We start from the raw sequence: 16,125 nt of genomic DNA, 5'->3' as shown, positions 1-16,125 counted from the left end.
TATATATATATATATAGACATATAAACAATGTCGGACAACACAAAAACTCATACAGAAGAACAAACAGCTCTTACTGTGTTGAACAGCAGCTTTGGACTTCATAAAGCTCTGTTAAAGTACAGGCTGTTTACCAAACTAGCTCTGGCTACGAATGTTAGTGTTTACTCTAATTTTTCACCAGGTTTTTTCACTGGAATGTAGACTTGACAGTAATCAGCATAGCAACACTTGAGGCTTCCCACAGCCAAAAGAGCATCTTGAAGTATCATTCTGACACTTTACATTTTTAGTTAAAGAAAGAAGTAATTCCCTCTCGTGTTTTTCCTTCAGCTGTCATTGTGAGTATATATATATATACACAGCGGTTGAGCCAATATCTCTGCTCTAGTCTTAGGTCTTTTACCTGAAATACCTATTTTGTGTGGGCTTATGCTTCTCTACCGTCTCTGCACACATTTCTTTGGGCTCTTCATCTGTGTGTAGGAAACAGTAAAGACAACCAGCCTTATCTCCAGCCTGATCCGTCCGTGACGGAAAACAGACTCAATCAGATTACTACCGACATGACAGTGGAAAGTCAAATTACAGGAATCCCGTCGTGTTTTATCAGGGAGCTTTAGGCCTCTAAGGCAGGCTTGGAGTGCTGAGGGTCTGTTGAGTCAGCTTGGTGTTTTTCCATCTATTTCTTGCGACTGGAAAGGAACAGAAGTGTTTTCATTACCTTTTTGCCTGAAGGCAGATTTTAAAAGTCGATACGCTTGTGCTAATGTCATTAGAATACACAAATAGTTAAGTTTACTTGTCCTGATGATAGTATTTCTTTGTTTGTGGTTTGCACAGAGTGAGACATTTGGTTGTGTACTCTGAAATGCTGACATACAGTGTGTATTGTAGAAAGTATTCATACCTCTTGAATCTTTCCACATTTTGTCACATACAACCTCAAACTTTATTGTTTTGGGGGATTTCATGTGATGGACCATTACATTAGAACACAAAAAATGACCCACAGTTTTCACATATTGTGTTTTAATACTTTGTAGAAACATTTCCCTGAAACTGCAGCTACTAGTTTAAGGATGTACTTCTATCATTTTTGATCATTTCCAGACAGAAATTTGCCAAGTAGCTCAAACTAAGCCAGACTGAATGGAGAGCATCTCCGAGCAACATTTTCAAGCTTTGCCACAAACAGTTAATTAGATTTAAGAGTGGAATTTGACTCAGCCAGTCAAACACATAGTCATATGTTAGAATGACCCAGAATCACAACTTTGATCCAAATCCCTCCATTGTGTGTGTGGCTCTCTGTTTAGGGTAAGTGTCCTGCTAGAATGTGAAATTCTGCCACACTGTTGTGTTTTTGAGCCTTCTAGCCCGTTTTCTTCCTGGTCCGGCCCGTATTTAGCTCCCATCCATCTTCACATCAACTTCTCTGTCTCTTTTAAAGAAGAGCTTCCCCACAGCATGAGGCTGCCACCACCACATGTCTCTGGGGATTGTCTGTTTTACAGACTTTGAATTCAGATCAGCTCTACGAAGGACAGAACTTAAAGTTATAATACTACAAGAATACAGTTGTAGTAAAACAAGAATAGTTATAGGTCAAGGAAATCGGAATCATGGGAGAAGAAGGCGTTAATGTTACCAGAAAAAAGTTGTAGTACCAGGAGAAAAATAGTCATTTTATGAGAATGCCAACATGAAAATAAAAAAATAAACAGAAATGTTGAGCATCTTGTGAAATTATATTCACCAAATATGAAACTTTTGAAGGCAAATAGTTGCACTAGATTTATTAGAGGTATTGGGCTGCAGAAAGGTGGATAAAACTACAGACTATTTTAGGATTTCCATTGTAAAAAAACCCCCCAAAAAACCTTAAGTATAATTTTCTGTTTAAATTACAATTAGATGTTATATGTTGGGATTTTGTACAACAACCCAATGCAGCACATTGACGTTTGTGGTTGAAATGTGTTAAAATTGGGGAAAAAAGCTCAAGGGACATGAATACACACTTGATTTGTGTTTGGCATCAAACAAAGTTAGACACTTCTTTTCCCTGGAATATAGATGTCTTCCTGTTTTCTAAGAATGAAATCACAACAAATGTTAAAGTTAAAACATATTTTATAAGGTAGTTTGACTTGTTGGCATTGCTAATGAACTTGATACAATGTTTGAACGCAAAAGACTGAACAAAAAGGGGGAGGTAAAGAGTGGAAAAGATAAACAGAAAAGGAAAAGAGAGCAGTGAGGACATGAGAGAAGGCAGAGAGCTGGAAGAAATGACTGCAAGAGAGGAGGATGAGGATAGAACTGAGAGAGAGAGAGAAAGACCAGGAACATGGAAATATGGAAGGAAATGGAAAGGGAGACAGATGATCACACTGCAGGCTCTTATGACGTGTTTTTATACACTGTCCTCATAAATTCCAGCACATGTGTGTGTGCACACTTGTTGGCCTTCTGATGGACTGGCGACCTGTCCAGGATGCATCCGAACTCTGCTGCTGATGTAATCTATTTTCCTACCTCCCGACAGAAAAATGAGACTTTTAAACTCCTTGGCACGAAAAAGCTTGGCACAACTTTTGGCGTGTGCATATACAGCATGTAGTTTTCAGTTTCTGTTATTGTAACAAGAATACCACGCTTGCAGTGAAATAGAGCAGTTTCTGTCACCAGTCAGAGCTGAAATTTTCAATTCATTGGTCAACATTACAGTGAGTCCAAGCTTACATCCAAATCATCAACTGCAGCAACTCATCCAGAGCCCAGAACCGCATCTTACAGAAAATGTATTAAGAGTTTGATCTCTCAATCAAACAGATTGGGAAACCTTTCATCAGGGAGTGTGGGCAAATATTGCTAAGTCAGCATGTCAGTCAAACAAAGACAGCTAAAATTATGCTTTCAACAAACCATTAGTTTAAGGGCGTGCACACTTATGCAACAAGGTTCAAGGTTTAAAAAACATCTCCCCAGGGATTGGTCTTTTAACTACACTCTACATGTCTGATTAAAGAGTATAAACGTCTGTGCTCAATTCATTGGGGTCCCATAATTTTACATCAGACATTTGAGCAGCTCTGAGGACACTTTTGAGTTGGGAGTTAGTGTAGAATTACTGAAAGGTTCATTTGAGTATTAAATATCGAAGGCGGCCTACACTTTTTCTCTGTGTTTCAGTAACAAGTAATTCTATCAATTTGGGGGGAATTTCGTAAACTGCCTTGTGTTTCAGTTTTGCAGTTCCCCTCTTAGTTTAATGGCGTAAGAGGTTATCCTCGATTTCTCTCAGATGGCTTCTGTTCACTCACCCTTCACATCTTTATCTCCGTCAGAGAAGCTAAATTTAGCACTTTGAATATAATGTATGCATTCATCATAAATTAAAACACTGTGAAAAGAAAGCATGCTTTACATTAACCTACATTATAATAATAATAATAATAAATTGTATTTGTAACGCACCTTATATTTCAAAGAAATCTCAAAGTGCTACAGAGACTAAAAATAAAAATAAAAAATAAATTGTAGAGCTTACAGTAATACATCTTGCACCAAGTGGTACCAAAACAAACATTAAAACTAACAATTTAAAACAAAACTTACATTTCTAAAAGGCCTGTTTAAAAAGATGAGTCTTAAGACCTTTTTTGAAGGCCTCCACACCTTGTGGGGCTCTCAGGGACTCTGGGAGGGCATTCCAGAGCCTTGGAGCTACTGCCTGAAAAGCCCTATCCCCCATGGTGGCAAGTTTGGTCTTAGGTTGATGCAGGCAGTAATAGGAGGTGGAGGAATAGGAGGTGGGTTATCCTAACCCTTACCAGTTTTGCGATTTGTTTGCCTGAGAAAGTGTGTAATTCTTGTGGTTTGGACATTAGAGGAAGAGAAACAGACATGATAATTTGTCTCTCTGAGTGTCAGATGAGCGAGAAAAATACCAAGCGTCAAATCATGACTGTCAAATTGTTCCAGTAACAGGATCTTTGTGATTCTCTGCAAGTTCCCCTTCAGCTCTGACTCAAATAACTGTTATCTAAAAATAAAAAAAAGTATTACTAACTTTTCTATAGCTTTTGAACAGAAGGTACCAAAGTACAGAAGCCATGTAACTTGGAAACTAAATTCTTAAACTCTCTTTGTAGGAATTCTTCTCTTTTCAAAGTTTTAATCTTCCGTCGTTCTTAAGAGCAGGAGAAGCTGAGCTTCATGCTGCAAAGAAATTGAAGAGCTGTTCAGGAACAAGCAAAATCTATACTCAGGAAACCAGACGGAATGATTCTATAACGGATAGTCCTAAAAAAAAATAGAGGATAAGTGTAGATATTTATTTTAACATTTACTGTTCAATTGTAAAATAAATAAGAAGTGTGCAGAATTTACTTAATTGGTTATATTTATGTAATTTCAGTCCTGTTGAGACATGGATCAACAGGTCTAAAAATCTCTGCACTTATCCCCCCCCCCCATGTTTCCAGGGAAAAGAGAATTTAAACAAAAAGGGATACGAAAATTTTGTGCTGAATGGGAATATGGCTCAAGATTGAGAGAGTATGACGTGCAAACACTAACGAGGGGTTATGGTAAATGTATTGAACTGTCACAGTACAGACATTCGTGCATAAAGTAGAAAGCCTACTTTACACAAGTTATACATGCCACTGTCACTTAAAAGAAGGCATGCACTGATCCATGTGTTTCATTATGTGTGTCAGCAGAAAGTGTACTGATTAAGCTAGAATATAAAGAGCACTCCACACCAAGCTACTGCAATAACAGCTGGTAATAACACACATGTTTGCTTAATTTTAATTTGCAGAGTTCAGGTTGCTATGATACTTGATCTGTAACAGCAGTGGGAATCAATTGGCTGCTTTCCGGCTTTTTGGCTTAAATCAATTGTAGTGACAGGGCTGGTACTACATCCTTAATCGAGCAGGACATTTTCAACAAAAGCACAAGTAGACGCTTAAGTTCTTAAAAAGGGCCATCTAGAGTTCAAATAGTATTACACAAATGAGAACCATTAGCAGTATTGATGTAAGCCGGTCATCATTACTGCACACAATCTAGAGAGCATACAAGTTCCCCAACCTCTCAGGACTTTCTGTAAACATTTTCATAGATCTCTTATTAATAATCCCAAAACTGCGCTGGAAATTAAAGCATCCTGTAATATCAGACTATTGATTCTTACTGGACACTGCACATTTGGTAACTTGAAATAGACTAGATTCCATTTTTTATGATGAATCAATGCAAACAGGAAACACTAAAGAGCTTCCACTTTTTTTTTTTTCATTCCTCCCAGTTTGTTGAACTCCAAACAATCACAACTGTATTTCAGTGGTGCACACAGGGGTCACTGGTGAATCTTTAACCATTCAGCCGATTTTAGCTTCAGGTGAAGTACATACTTTACATTTCTCAGTCTGCACAAAAAAGTCTGTAACAGTGAGCATGTGAAGCTGACGAGTGAAGGGCTCAGTTTAAATCTGACAAAAATACAGGCACTGAGCCTGTGCACTCGGTGCAGCCGCAGTTTAATTTCAGTTTAAATTTCAGACATTCTCAAGATTTATTTAGTTTATTTCATGTTTTGTCTCTCTGATCATGTTGTTTTTATTATTTAAACCTTCTGCAGCAGAAGCAGATAAAATGCAGAGCAGTTCAGTTCAGTTTTGTTTAATGCAGGTGAAATGTCTTTGAGGAAATTGATCATTGTGCTCCCAGTTCAGTAAAGTCTACCTGCATGCCAAAGTAAATATGAGTTTAATTTTGGGGCATTGTGCTGGCAGCACTCTGTTTGAGTTACTGTAGCACTCCAACCACCACAGCTCTCATGTATACCACATGCTGCCACAGCTCTAGCTTCTGATAAATGAATGGCTTTAGCCACGTTGCTGGTACAGAAAACAGTGCACTCCAAAATATACCATGCCATGCATAATGCAGGGTTTCACTGGTGGTTCTTGCATGAACGGTGCTTAAGGGACCCCGTCCTACTGTTGCCCCTCAACCAATTAAAATGCAAGAATGTATCTGAGATTGTGGTGGCCCAAACTCAAGTTCAACCTGGAAGAAAACATGTGTTACCTAGTCTCTTGATCATCCTCGATCTGACCCCACATATATGTCAGATCTCCATCTCTTTGATAAAATCCTTTGAAAACTTGTTTAGGGTACAACTAACTGGCAAGTTATATTTCATTATCTGATGTTAATGCACCACCGGGGGCAACTACCCATAGCAAAAAAAATCTATAGAGATTATTTAAAAAGTAGGGCTAAAAAGGAACTCCTCTTGGTGAAGATGCGCATTCGCCTCCAAATTCTGTCCAGCTATGCTGTGCTGTTTGTTTGGCAATCTGAATTAAGCTGTGTGGGTTTTCAGGCAGTAGTTCAAATGCAAAGTCTGCCCATTAGATTCTACTGAGGCCCATAAAAATCAGCTGTAGGTTTTTAGGCGTCTAGTTTCACACGTTTAAAAATCCTGTCGTTCTTGCTTTAACACATGCTCACAGAGCAGCTCGCATCGTCTGAAAAATATGTAACTTATTTCAGATAATTGTGTAGATACTCAGAGACCGTTCAGATGTCAGGATAATCGCCACACCACATTCCAATATAAATCTTCACATGAAAACAAATTGATATTTAAGAAGCAGAATTATGGCCAGCGGTGTTCTGAAGTTTGGATCAACACAAATTGGCCCCAGACTTCTTATCTTGAAAAAAATCTTCCAATGGGTGAACGACGGACACCTTTGAGCTGGCAGACCGGCTCGATCCAGCCTTGATTTTGCTTTTCTGCACGTTTTTCTGAGACTGGTATAAGGTGCAGAAAGCTTCTAATAAGTTTCTGCTTTTTCCAAGAGATGGTATCAGGACAGGCCGGTTTTTCACACATTGGTTAGAAAGGCTGATTGGTGCATAGGCATGTAGCTTACTAATATTTAACACTGGTTTAGCTTTTTAATCTGCAACATCAAGCTTAAACTTACAAAACTCCAAAGCACTTTGCTAAATGATTACCTGTCAACTGTTTTAATGATGTCCTCCCCCCCCATTATAAGCAACACTTGCAGGGATAAATGATAGCTGTCCAATGACTGAGATCAAAGTATTACAACAGACTCTGAGTGCTTTTTTCAGTAATGTGCAGCGAGTGTGAAGTTAAACTAGGTAAAATTTAAGCCCAAATGTGAAGAAAATTGAGAATGATTGAACGAATGCAAATAAGATCAACCGTCGGTTCAATGCCCTTATGTAGAATCTTTTGTACATCAAAATGCCACAAAAAAAAAAAAAAAATCCCTAAAGGCTTTTGCTTGTTATCGAATTGTCCATCTATAAGCAGGAAGTGAGTTGGTTTTATTTCAGTGGAATGGAAGAGGATCAAGAACAAAATCCTGGCAGATAAAATCGTTTTTTTGCCTTATCTGAGCACACCAGGCCTGTTTGGAGAAAGGAGCGGCTTTTCTTTTGATCTCTGACAGGAGACACAGTGGAGCACAGTGATATGGACAAAAGTAACTTTAAACTGTAGAAAATTTAAACTAATTTTTAAAAAATTGTCCACATTTCCATACATACATAAATTTTTAGAATGACAAAAACAGGTATGATGGGAATAACAGAAAACAAACAAATGCCAAAGTATTTTTTTAATGACATGATAGTATGCAATTATTGTAGGCTTTTATTTAGATTATATTGATTTACTGCCAAGTTTAGCTGAATTCTTTTAAATTAATTTGAAGCAAACAAGAATAAAGCTGTTATTGACGCTGGGAAAACGCTTGTGATCTGTCCAGAGACTTTTCTGCCCCAGAAACCCAGAAACCAGTGCGGACTGATAAATTATTCTGTTTATAGTTTTGTTGGTCATTGTTGAAGTTTCCTTTCCATGAAGAATTTGAGCTACGACCTTTTCCAGACTTGCTTTTCCTTTTGAGAGCAGTCCCAGTTAGGCTAGAGTTACATGTGCAAAAAGCATTTTTGATTTGTTTAGCTGCAAAAAACTGTGCCAGTGTGTGTGTTGTGACACATAAATAATTCTATGCAAGTGGTCTGATTTAGATTCTTCTGCAGTCTATCTATAATAATACGCTTATTAAAAATATTAAAGAGAATCAAAAGTATATGTGGATATGTTTTCCTCTTAATTCCAAGTTAATGGGCAAGTTAACTTCCACAGCATATTTTGATGACTTACCTTTAGCTTGTATAACCCAGCTGTGTTCAGATTTGTTTTTTGTGATGTTTATAAAGAAACTTTGAAATCTTTCACACCTAAAGACAGCATTAGCTGCCCACAGTGGCAAGCAATAACTTTTTATAGCTACACATGTGATGTCAACTGACTTCCTAAAAATGTTACATTTAAACAATGACAGTGCATTGGATCACATATTGCAGCTGAGGGAAATCAACTAAAGTCTAAAATGAGAGACTGCTGTCTGAAAATCTGAACTGAGAGTTGTTTTTCTTGGCATAATATAAATTATGTTAAGGCAGACTTGTGTGCTCTCTTATTTAAAGGAGCAGTATGAAGGATTTCGTGACATCTAGTGGTGAAGTTTCAAACTACTACTCTACTCTATCATGCTCCTCCATTTTATTTTGGCATGCAGAATAAATATGACATTCATACATGTTGTTGCAAGATGACTGGACTGCAGCTTATTGACTTTCTTACCCTCTTCTTAAACATACTTTGGATTATTTGGTACAATACAAGATATAAAGCAATAACCCTAAAAAAAAAAAAAATAAAAAAAATCACTGACATAAACCTTGCATACAAGAACCTGACTTTAGCAGAAAACAATTAAAAAAAAATCTCAGTCAATGAAATTCATAAACTGCACTGAACCCAACTCACTATGAGGTTATTTGAAATGCACTTATGAATATGTTTACTGTTTAGAGTTGGCAACGAGGTTTAAAAAGAAACTTTAAAGCATGGTTCCTAAGAATGATATTTTGTGACCTGCTTTTTTTTTTTTTTGCTATCATTTTAGTTGAACAGTAAACAGGACTACAAAGATCCACCGACGTTTACTCAAAATCAGTCTTGGGTGCACCCTTACGATGCTAGCATCTACTTGGGATACTTCATTATCCAAGCCTTTTTGAAGGAAGAGTGGTTATTTTCTGTTCCTGTTGCTAAGACTAGAGAGAGAGAAAAAAAAAAAAATTAAAAACATACTGACCACAGATAACACATGTTGTTGTCCCAGTAGCCATCTTCCAATCTCTGTTTTATGTGGTTGATGCAAGTTTAGGGGGAAAAAAGTTACCAAACATTTTGTTATATTATTGTCATTTCAGTATGTAAAAATATTAGCTTTGTGCTTTTACACAAGCTAGTTTAGTGAAAAAGGTTTCCCAAACATGAGTGATAAAAAGTTGCATGCAACTGCAAAGACTGTTAAAAAGGCCACCAACTCATCATGCTTAGACCTGCTTTTATTCTGCTAAACTGATCTCTGTTCTTGTGGGAAAACACAACTTGTCTCCTTTTATTTCCCCATCAACCCACCGCCACGTCTATCCCGTCTCATTGCCTCAGCGTTAAAAGATGATGAGACACAATTTGATTATTTAATGTTCCCAAACCATAGTGGGACAAAATTAAAGGAACACAAAGCTCCCCTCTTATCTCGTCTTGATCTCCTTTAAAGGTCACATAACAGATCAGTTGATGTTTTGTTCACAAACGACAGAAATGTTGATGTTTTCAGTGTAAAGAGATGAACAATTATTTCATTTGAAGCATCTGGACTCCAACAACATTTGGCTTTTACCGCAAAGAGAAATGTTTTTTTTCTTCTTTTTTTTTGTTAAACCAACAGATTGCACAAATATTACAATTTATGTTGCCTTAAATTCAGTAGGATGAAATAATTCTCTGCATTTGGAATGTTAGGCTGTCTAAAAGGGCTCAAAGAGGATGTTTTCTACATTACCATTAGAATTTTAAAAGCCATTTTGTTCCCATGAGACAAATTAGTGAAATACCACAAGGGCCGAGATTCTCCCGTTTCTCACTGCCAGTAAAAGAGCGTAGAAAGCAGCCTCAGCTGTTCTGCATAAATCTGAATTTGTACAGCAAGTGACAGCTGGCACGTCACAAACAACATAAAGTGATTTAAAATTACAAAAACGTGCTGCAAGACAAGTCACCATCATGTTAAGCAAACTCCAAGGATATAGTCAGCTATGCTTTTTTTCATAAACTGATGCTGACAAATTTGATTCGGAAAATTCCTGTCCTCTATTCATTTTTTTAAAAATACAAATGTTCTCTTTTGATGTGGATGACAGATACTTTTGGGTCACAAATAAAACTCACAGAACTGACTTCATACTGCCTTCAACTGTCTGTGGAAAGTCCCCTATTTTAACCCATGTGTCTGTAGGACTTATTTATATATATATATATATATAATATATATATATATATATATATATATATATATATATATATATATATATATAGGACCATATAGCGATAGGACAACCATTAACAAATGTAATTTCTGCTGAGATTCAATTTTATTTTTTCAGGAAAAGAAAAAATCTGATTTAATGTCAGGTAGTGAGAAAAGGTAGATTATCTTTAGTAAATGTCTGTTTTAAATTGTATACAAGTACCTTGAAAATGTCATTGCTTGACCTTACAGATTAGCTTGACGACCCATCTTAGCATCCGGCTCAAAAAGAGTTTTGTCTGAATCATTTTGTTTTTATGTTTCTGATATATAGACATTCAAACAAAGCTTTTAAAATAAACATCACGATTGTTGTGTTGTGACTCTGAAATGCAAGTCTGTCTTTTCATTTTTTTAATAGAATGATCATATGTTTGGACAGTTTGAATACACAGGCAGCTGCAACTGTAATTTACGTTCCTTTCTCTTTAAGAATGTGGTTAAAAAAAAAATTAAGAAACTACATTTTGTCTTGGTTGTGTGAAGCAACCAGTCTGCTTTTGTTTTACTTATTGAATGCTTGTGACATTGTCTCAATGCAAGAGTGCTGACTCAGCAAAAGAGAGACAGAAACCAAGAAGGAGAATCCCAATTGAACCTAAACAAAACATGACCAACTTGACAGATTTGGGTCGCGATAAACGTTTTGCTTGCATCATATTCTTTGCTACTTTGTGTGCGAGAATAGTTTTGTCTGTTTTCTCCAAGTGGAACCTTGACATGAGTCCATTTTGATCATTAAGTTTCAATAACTTAATTGGTTGTTTTATCCTTAAAGCCACATCAGACATTTCTGTGTACCAGCTCAACTATTATAACTTCGAGTTATTTTCTACATTAATAACTGCATCAATGATGCACATATTTTAGGGAGTGTAAATGTTAGAGTGTGACTCAAACACACCGTCTACCTGTTTACCTTTGGTCTATTTGGCATTAGGTTTACTGTCTCTTTTAAACAACTTAGCTAATAGATAACTTATGCAGCTTCCGTTCTGAGAAAGCAGGACATGGGCATGTGTGGTTTATATGTTAGTTTTCAGATCCTAACAGATTTTTCACATTTTATCGTCAAGACCTGTCTTAAAATATATCTAGTTTCCTATTTTTACTCTATTAAAAATAAAAGACTGAATCATAGCCTTAAAAGTATCCAGGAGGTCAAACATAAAGTGGGCTTCTGACTAATGAGGAGGATATTTTGGCGCTACAACTAGGATCAAATGTAATTCCAAGAAAGTGTTCATTGTAACCGTTTGAAAAAAATATTAATGTTAGGTTTTTTTTTAGTAACTAACAGATGGCTGGATGATCGTGTTATTTGCATCTCTTGTGGATGGTAGCAGATTTGAGCTCCGTTTTCAGTTTGCTGATCTGGAGTATAAAGATGTTGCCACAATGTCGAGTCGGAAATGTCCCTACTGTACAACGCTATTTCTCTGTTAAAGACGGCAAAAATAATGGCTGGAAAAGAGAAATGGTTGTTAGTTTCTTTCTGGGAAGAAAAATAATAAAGGTACATTTTAAACTTTCTCAAGTCAGTTAATGAACAGTTAGAAAAATTATTTGCAATCGGGAAATTTTAAAGGGATTTTTCAGTTTTCCTGGGAGTAGTCCAAAATGTGAACTCAAACTCAGACTGTGCAATCTACAGAAAAATTTGAAAACATCCAAGTGTTTCCTCTCAGGCCCAACCTGCCTCAGGCTGACCAGTGAAATAATACATTTTCATGATAGGACCATTAGAGAAGGGCTGGAGAAGAATGTATCAGTTGGAAGGAGTGTCAGGAGAAAGCCTCTTCTCTCTAAGACAAACATGGGTTCATGACTCCAGAGTGTCATGTTGCATCCGATTTAATCACAAGACCTCTGGAAGAATGTCCTTTAACAACAAGTGAGACCATATTGGAGATGTTTAGCCAATTATCGGGAGCCATGTTTGGAGAAAACCAAAGAATTTTGGGGTCAAGTGTGAGGCCATTTCTGTTGAAGCTTCGTCCAAACTGAATCATTCAACCAATAACAGCAACGCGGTGGAAACGAGTGGGTCAAAATTTACCCACAATAGTTGAGAATAATAAAGGCATGCAGAAAATGGAAAACTCAAACTGAATCTGCTAAAGGTGGTTCTGCTAAATGTGTCAGTAATTCCCAGCGAATTTGATTTGACTTCCCATGACTTCTCCCCATTACTGTTCCCAGCAATTCATACCAAGATCTCTTCGACAGTGGTTTATAGAAATCAAAATTTCCAGAGCTCTACAATAACTGGAAGGGTTTTTTTGAAAGGTGTTTATAACTTGAAGCCTACTGTCTTGCATTAAGACTTGGTTAATGTGGACTAACAAAGTTTTTTGTCTCTTTCAGATTGTCCTTCCTGCCAAACAGAAGCTACAGCGATAATGGCCAGACAATCCTTGCCAACGAACAAGAGTCTCAGGACTCTCTTGGGCCCCTATGAGGATAACTTTACGGGAACAGAACTGTGAACTGCTCATCAGATTTGGGGGACATTTAACTCCAATGTCTTGGCATCTGTGATCTTAAAAAGTGTACTTTAATGCTAGCTGACTTTCCATAGAGATGCAGTTCCCTCATGATCCTTGGCTGTTTCATAATAGCTCAGTGAAGATGAACTCTGCTTACTGAATGTGACATACAAGACAACTGCTGCTACTCTTAAAATCTAATGTTTAATAAAAAAAAAAGTACGATATAAGTGCATTTTTGAGGTAAGCATAAAACATATTAAGGTTGAAATGGAGATCTGATGTTACGCTTTCATTTTATATTTTGAAATGTACAAACTCAATGTGATTTTTGAGCACTAGATGGCAGTAAAGCAACCATTGATTTCCTTCTTGCCAAATGGGAATGCAGAATATGATATTTCAATTAATAATTGACAATGAAAAGCTGATGAATGAATGTATCTTAGCAATAACAAGGGTTTACCTCCGCTAGGTTTTTGATGTCTGGTTGAACTCCGACTGTCTCCCGCCCACAAAACATCTCCCAAATTATGAATTTTAAGGTGCATAAAAAGCAATCCATTGATTCATGTCAGTTTTTTCTTTATTCTTCAACTCTCGTCTCACTTTTTCCATTGGACTATCTACAAGGCTCGTACAATCACAAACCAAACGCTGCTGGAGCTTTAACTGGAACTATGTGGTGTGGTCAAATGATACCAAGATTGACATTTATTTTCTCCTAGCAAACACTCCAGGTGAGTCTCTATGAAAAAGGAGTAACATGTGGGAATGCTACCTAACAGGAATGCTACCTGTTGAGTGTCGTGGAGGTTCTGCTTCTCTTCCAAAGGCGATATGTTAGAGTGCATAGTGTCTGGAAATTTTGAAATCCTCAGAGGTTTTAAATAAAAATCCAGTGATGTCTGCCAGAAAACTGAAAATGGATTGCTATTAGGTCTTTCAGCAGGATGATTGTGGTCAAATCAAGACAAATGACTCACCACACGGTAACGTTTTTCCACGGTCATGCCAGTCTTCAGAAAGGAAAGAGAACTGAAGAGAATGGAGGTGGCAAAGAGGAACTGTCAAAACTTTTCTCAAAAATGTATTTTAATTCAAAATGAAGAGAGCAGCAGTGATAAAATATTTTTTTAACTGATTTCCCGATTGGAAATAACACAGAGCCTTCTTGCAATAATGCATCAGAAGAAGGAATGCAGTACCCTTTTAAAAACATTTCACTCCTGCACACTTTGGTGTGTCTTATCTCATCCTAAGGCTTTGCCTTACAGTCCCACAGAGCCAGTGCTTTATTTTGGTTTTTACTCTAAGGTGGTGCTAACAAGAGAAAGATATTTTTAACCATACAAGACACAAAGCCAATAGTTTGTCCTTTTAAGGACTGAAGGAAGCCAGTAGTGTTGCTATTTTGGTGAGAACCACAGCCTAGCTGCCTTTTCTTTAATAAATCGGTCCACTGAGAGGGGAAAAATGTCTCTTATTTAATTCAACACGAGAGGTCAGGCGGCTGAACTACAGCTTTAAAACAAGAGTTGTCTTATTTTGTTTGAGAAATGTGCATGTGAGCAGTGGCTGCCATGTGAAACAGAATACGCTTCCCAAATCAATCTAAATTTTTAGCCATTTATTTGCTCTTCTGCTCAAAAAAAAAAAGAAAGAAAGAAAACTGATCTTTAAAAGTAGCTAAAACAACTGACTACAGTGTCATGTTTGCCAATGAGGAGTCAGGGGGAATAGAAAACTTACAAAACATGGGGGAGTCACAGGAGCCAGGGAAAGGTCAACTATAGGAACCAGTGGAGAAGAGCATAACATGAGAGACTGGGGAATGTGATTACTGGCATGGAAGCAGGTGAGCCTAATTACCAGAATGAATGTCAGCTGTGACATCCTGACACGAACTGCGTTTCCATTAAAAATGTGCTCTGCACTTTGTTGATATTCTGCTAAATATTGAAAACCACAATTTCGAAACTTAATTAAAATCACACGTTAATAAATTTGTTAATGCAATCAGTCATTAAAAAAACTTGCCATGCCATCACCTTCCTACAACTTCCTGTTATCGTTTCCGCCTGTATTAACGTCCGGTTGTTGATCACGTGACTCGTGTGATGCAAAAACGTTTCCAATTGCAGTTTTGAGATTCTGATACCTTTTGTCGTAAATTGTTTTTTTGATATTGGCGTGTTTCCATTAAGCTAATTTATTTTCGTAATTCCAATTTGCGCAATTATATTTAAGCTTATCAGCCACGTTTTTGGACTGTGGCCTGGGAGAAGGCCGGAGTGGCGGGAGAGAATACACAGAGTTCCTGAAAAACTTTCAAAATAAAACAAGAACTAAGATTTATAAACATAACTAAACACTGTGACACAACAGAAAATAAATACACGTACACCACAGAGACGTGCTCACGGAATTATGATAAATAGAGACAGTTCAGACGGAAAGGAGACATTCAGGATGAGTTGTTGAAATTATTTCTCAAGCTTGAACTAAGAACATCCTGAGTGCTGTTCATCTTAAGTCTTTTCTTTTTTTCTTTTCTTTTAAACCGTCATTAAAAATGTTTGTTTACGGAAATTGTAGAGAGAAAAGGCTGAGGAATAAAATAAAAAGCACGTGTAAGTCTAGCCACTAGGTGTAGCTGCAGCACCGGAAACTGGGATGGTCCTCTGTTGATAAAAGTCTGTACATAAGAACTTATGTATGCTTAAAATCTACAATAATAAAAACAGCAAAAACATAGTCAATGACATCACCTGATTTCCATTGTTATTATATGAGAAACAAACTTCAGTATTGACCAAATAATTACAAATTACAATTACTAATTAAAATGCAGACAGACAGGCCTTTTCAAAGTAAAAAAAAAAAGGTTTTCAGTCTGTATAACTCAATCAGAAGAGGTTAAATATGTTTTACAAAGTAGTAAATGTTATTGTTGTTTCTGGAATTACCAAGAGAGAATCTGTGAAAATATTTACCCTTATTAAAAATATTAATGTTTTCCTTTTTTGCCCCTGTTCCATCTTAGACCACTGGGTTTGTGGTTTTTAAACTTTTGCAGCAGAAAAGCTGAGATCATATGAGCTTTTACAAACTGAACCAACTC

At 36.9% G+C, this 16,125-nt stretch overlaps 1 protein-coding gene across 9 annotated transcripts in view; it reads left to right on the top strand.

Annotated features, from left to right (window-relative positions):
* LOC106939730 (5-hydroxytryptamine receptor 4-like) overlaps positions 1–13,276 on the top strand; it is a 40,481-nt gene extending 27,205 nt beyond the window's left edge. For all 9 annotated transcript variants that reach the window (XM_015022251.1, XM_015022248.1, XM_015022244.1 and 6 more), the window contains one exon: positions 12,880–13,276. In XM_015022251.1, coding sequence (XP_014877737.1) covers positions 12,880–12,973 — 94 coding nt within the window. In that variant the 3' untranslated portion in view covers positions 12,974–13,276. The remainder of the gene's footprint in view (positions 1–12,879) is intronic.
* The last annotated feature ends 2,849 nt before the right edge of the window (positions 13,277–16,125 follow it).

Source organism: Poecilia latipinna, unplaced genomic scaffold (assembly GCF_001443285.1).
Source record: "Poecilia latipinna isolate Pla-1442-1.1 unplaced genomic scaffold, P_latipinna-1.0 Scaffold2963, whole genome shotgun sequence".
NCBI lineage: Eukaryota > Metazoa > Chordata > Actinopteri > Cyprinodontiformes > Poeciliidae > Poecilia > Poecilia latipinna.
This window is presented reverse-complemented; position numbering and strand designations above follow the sequence as displayed.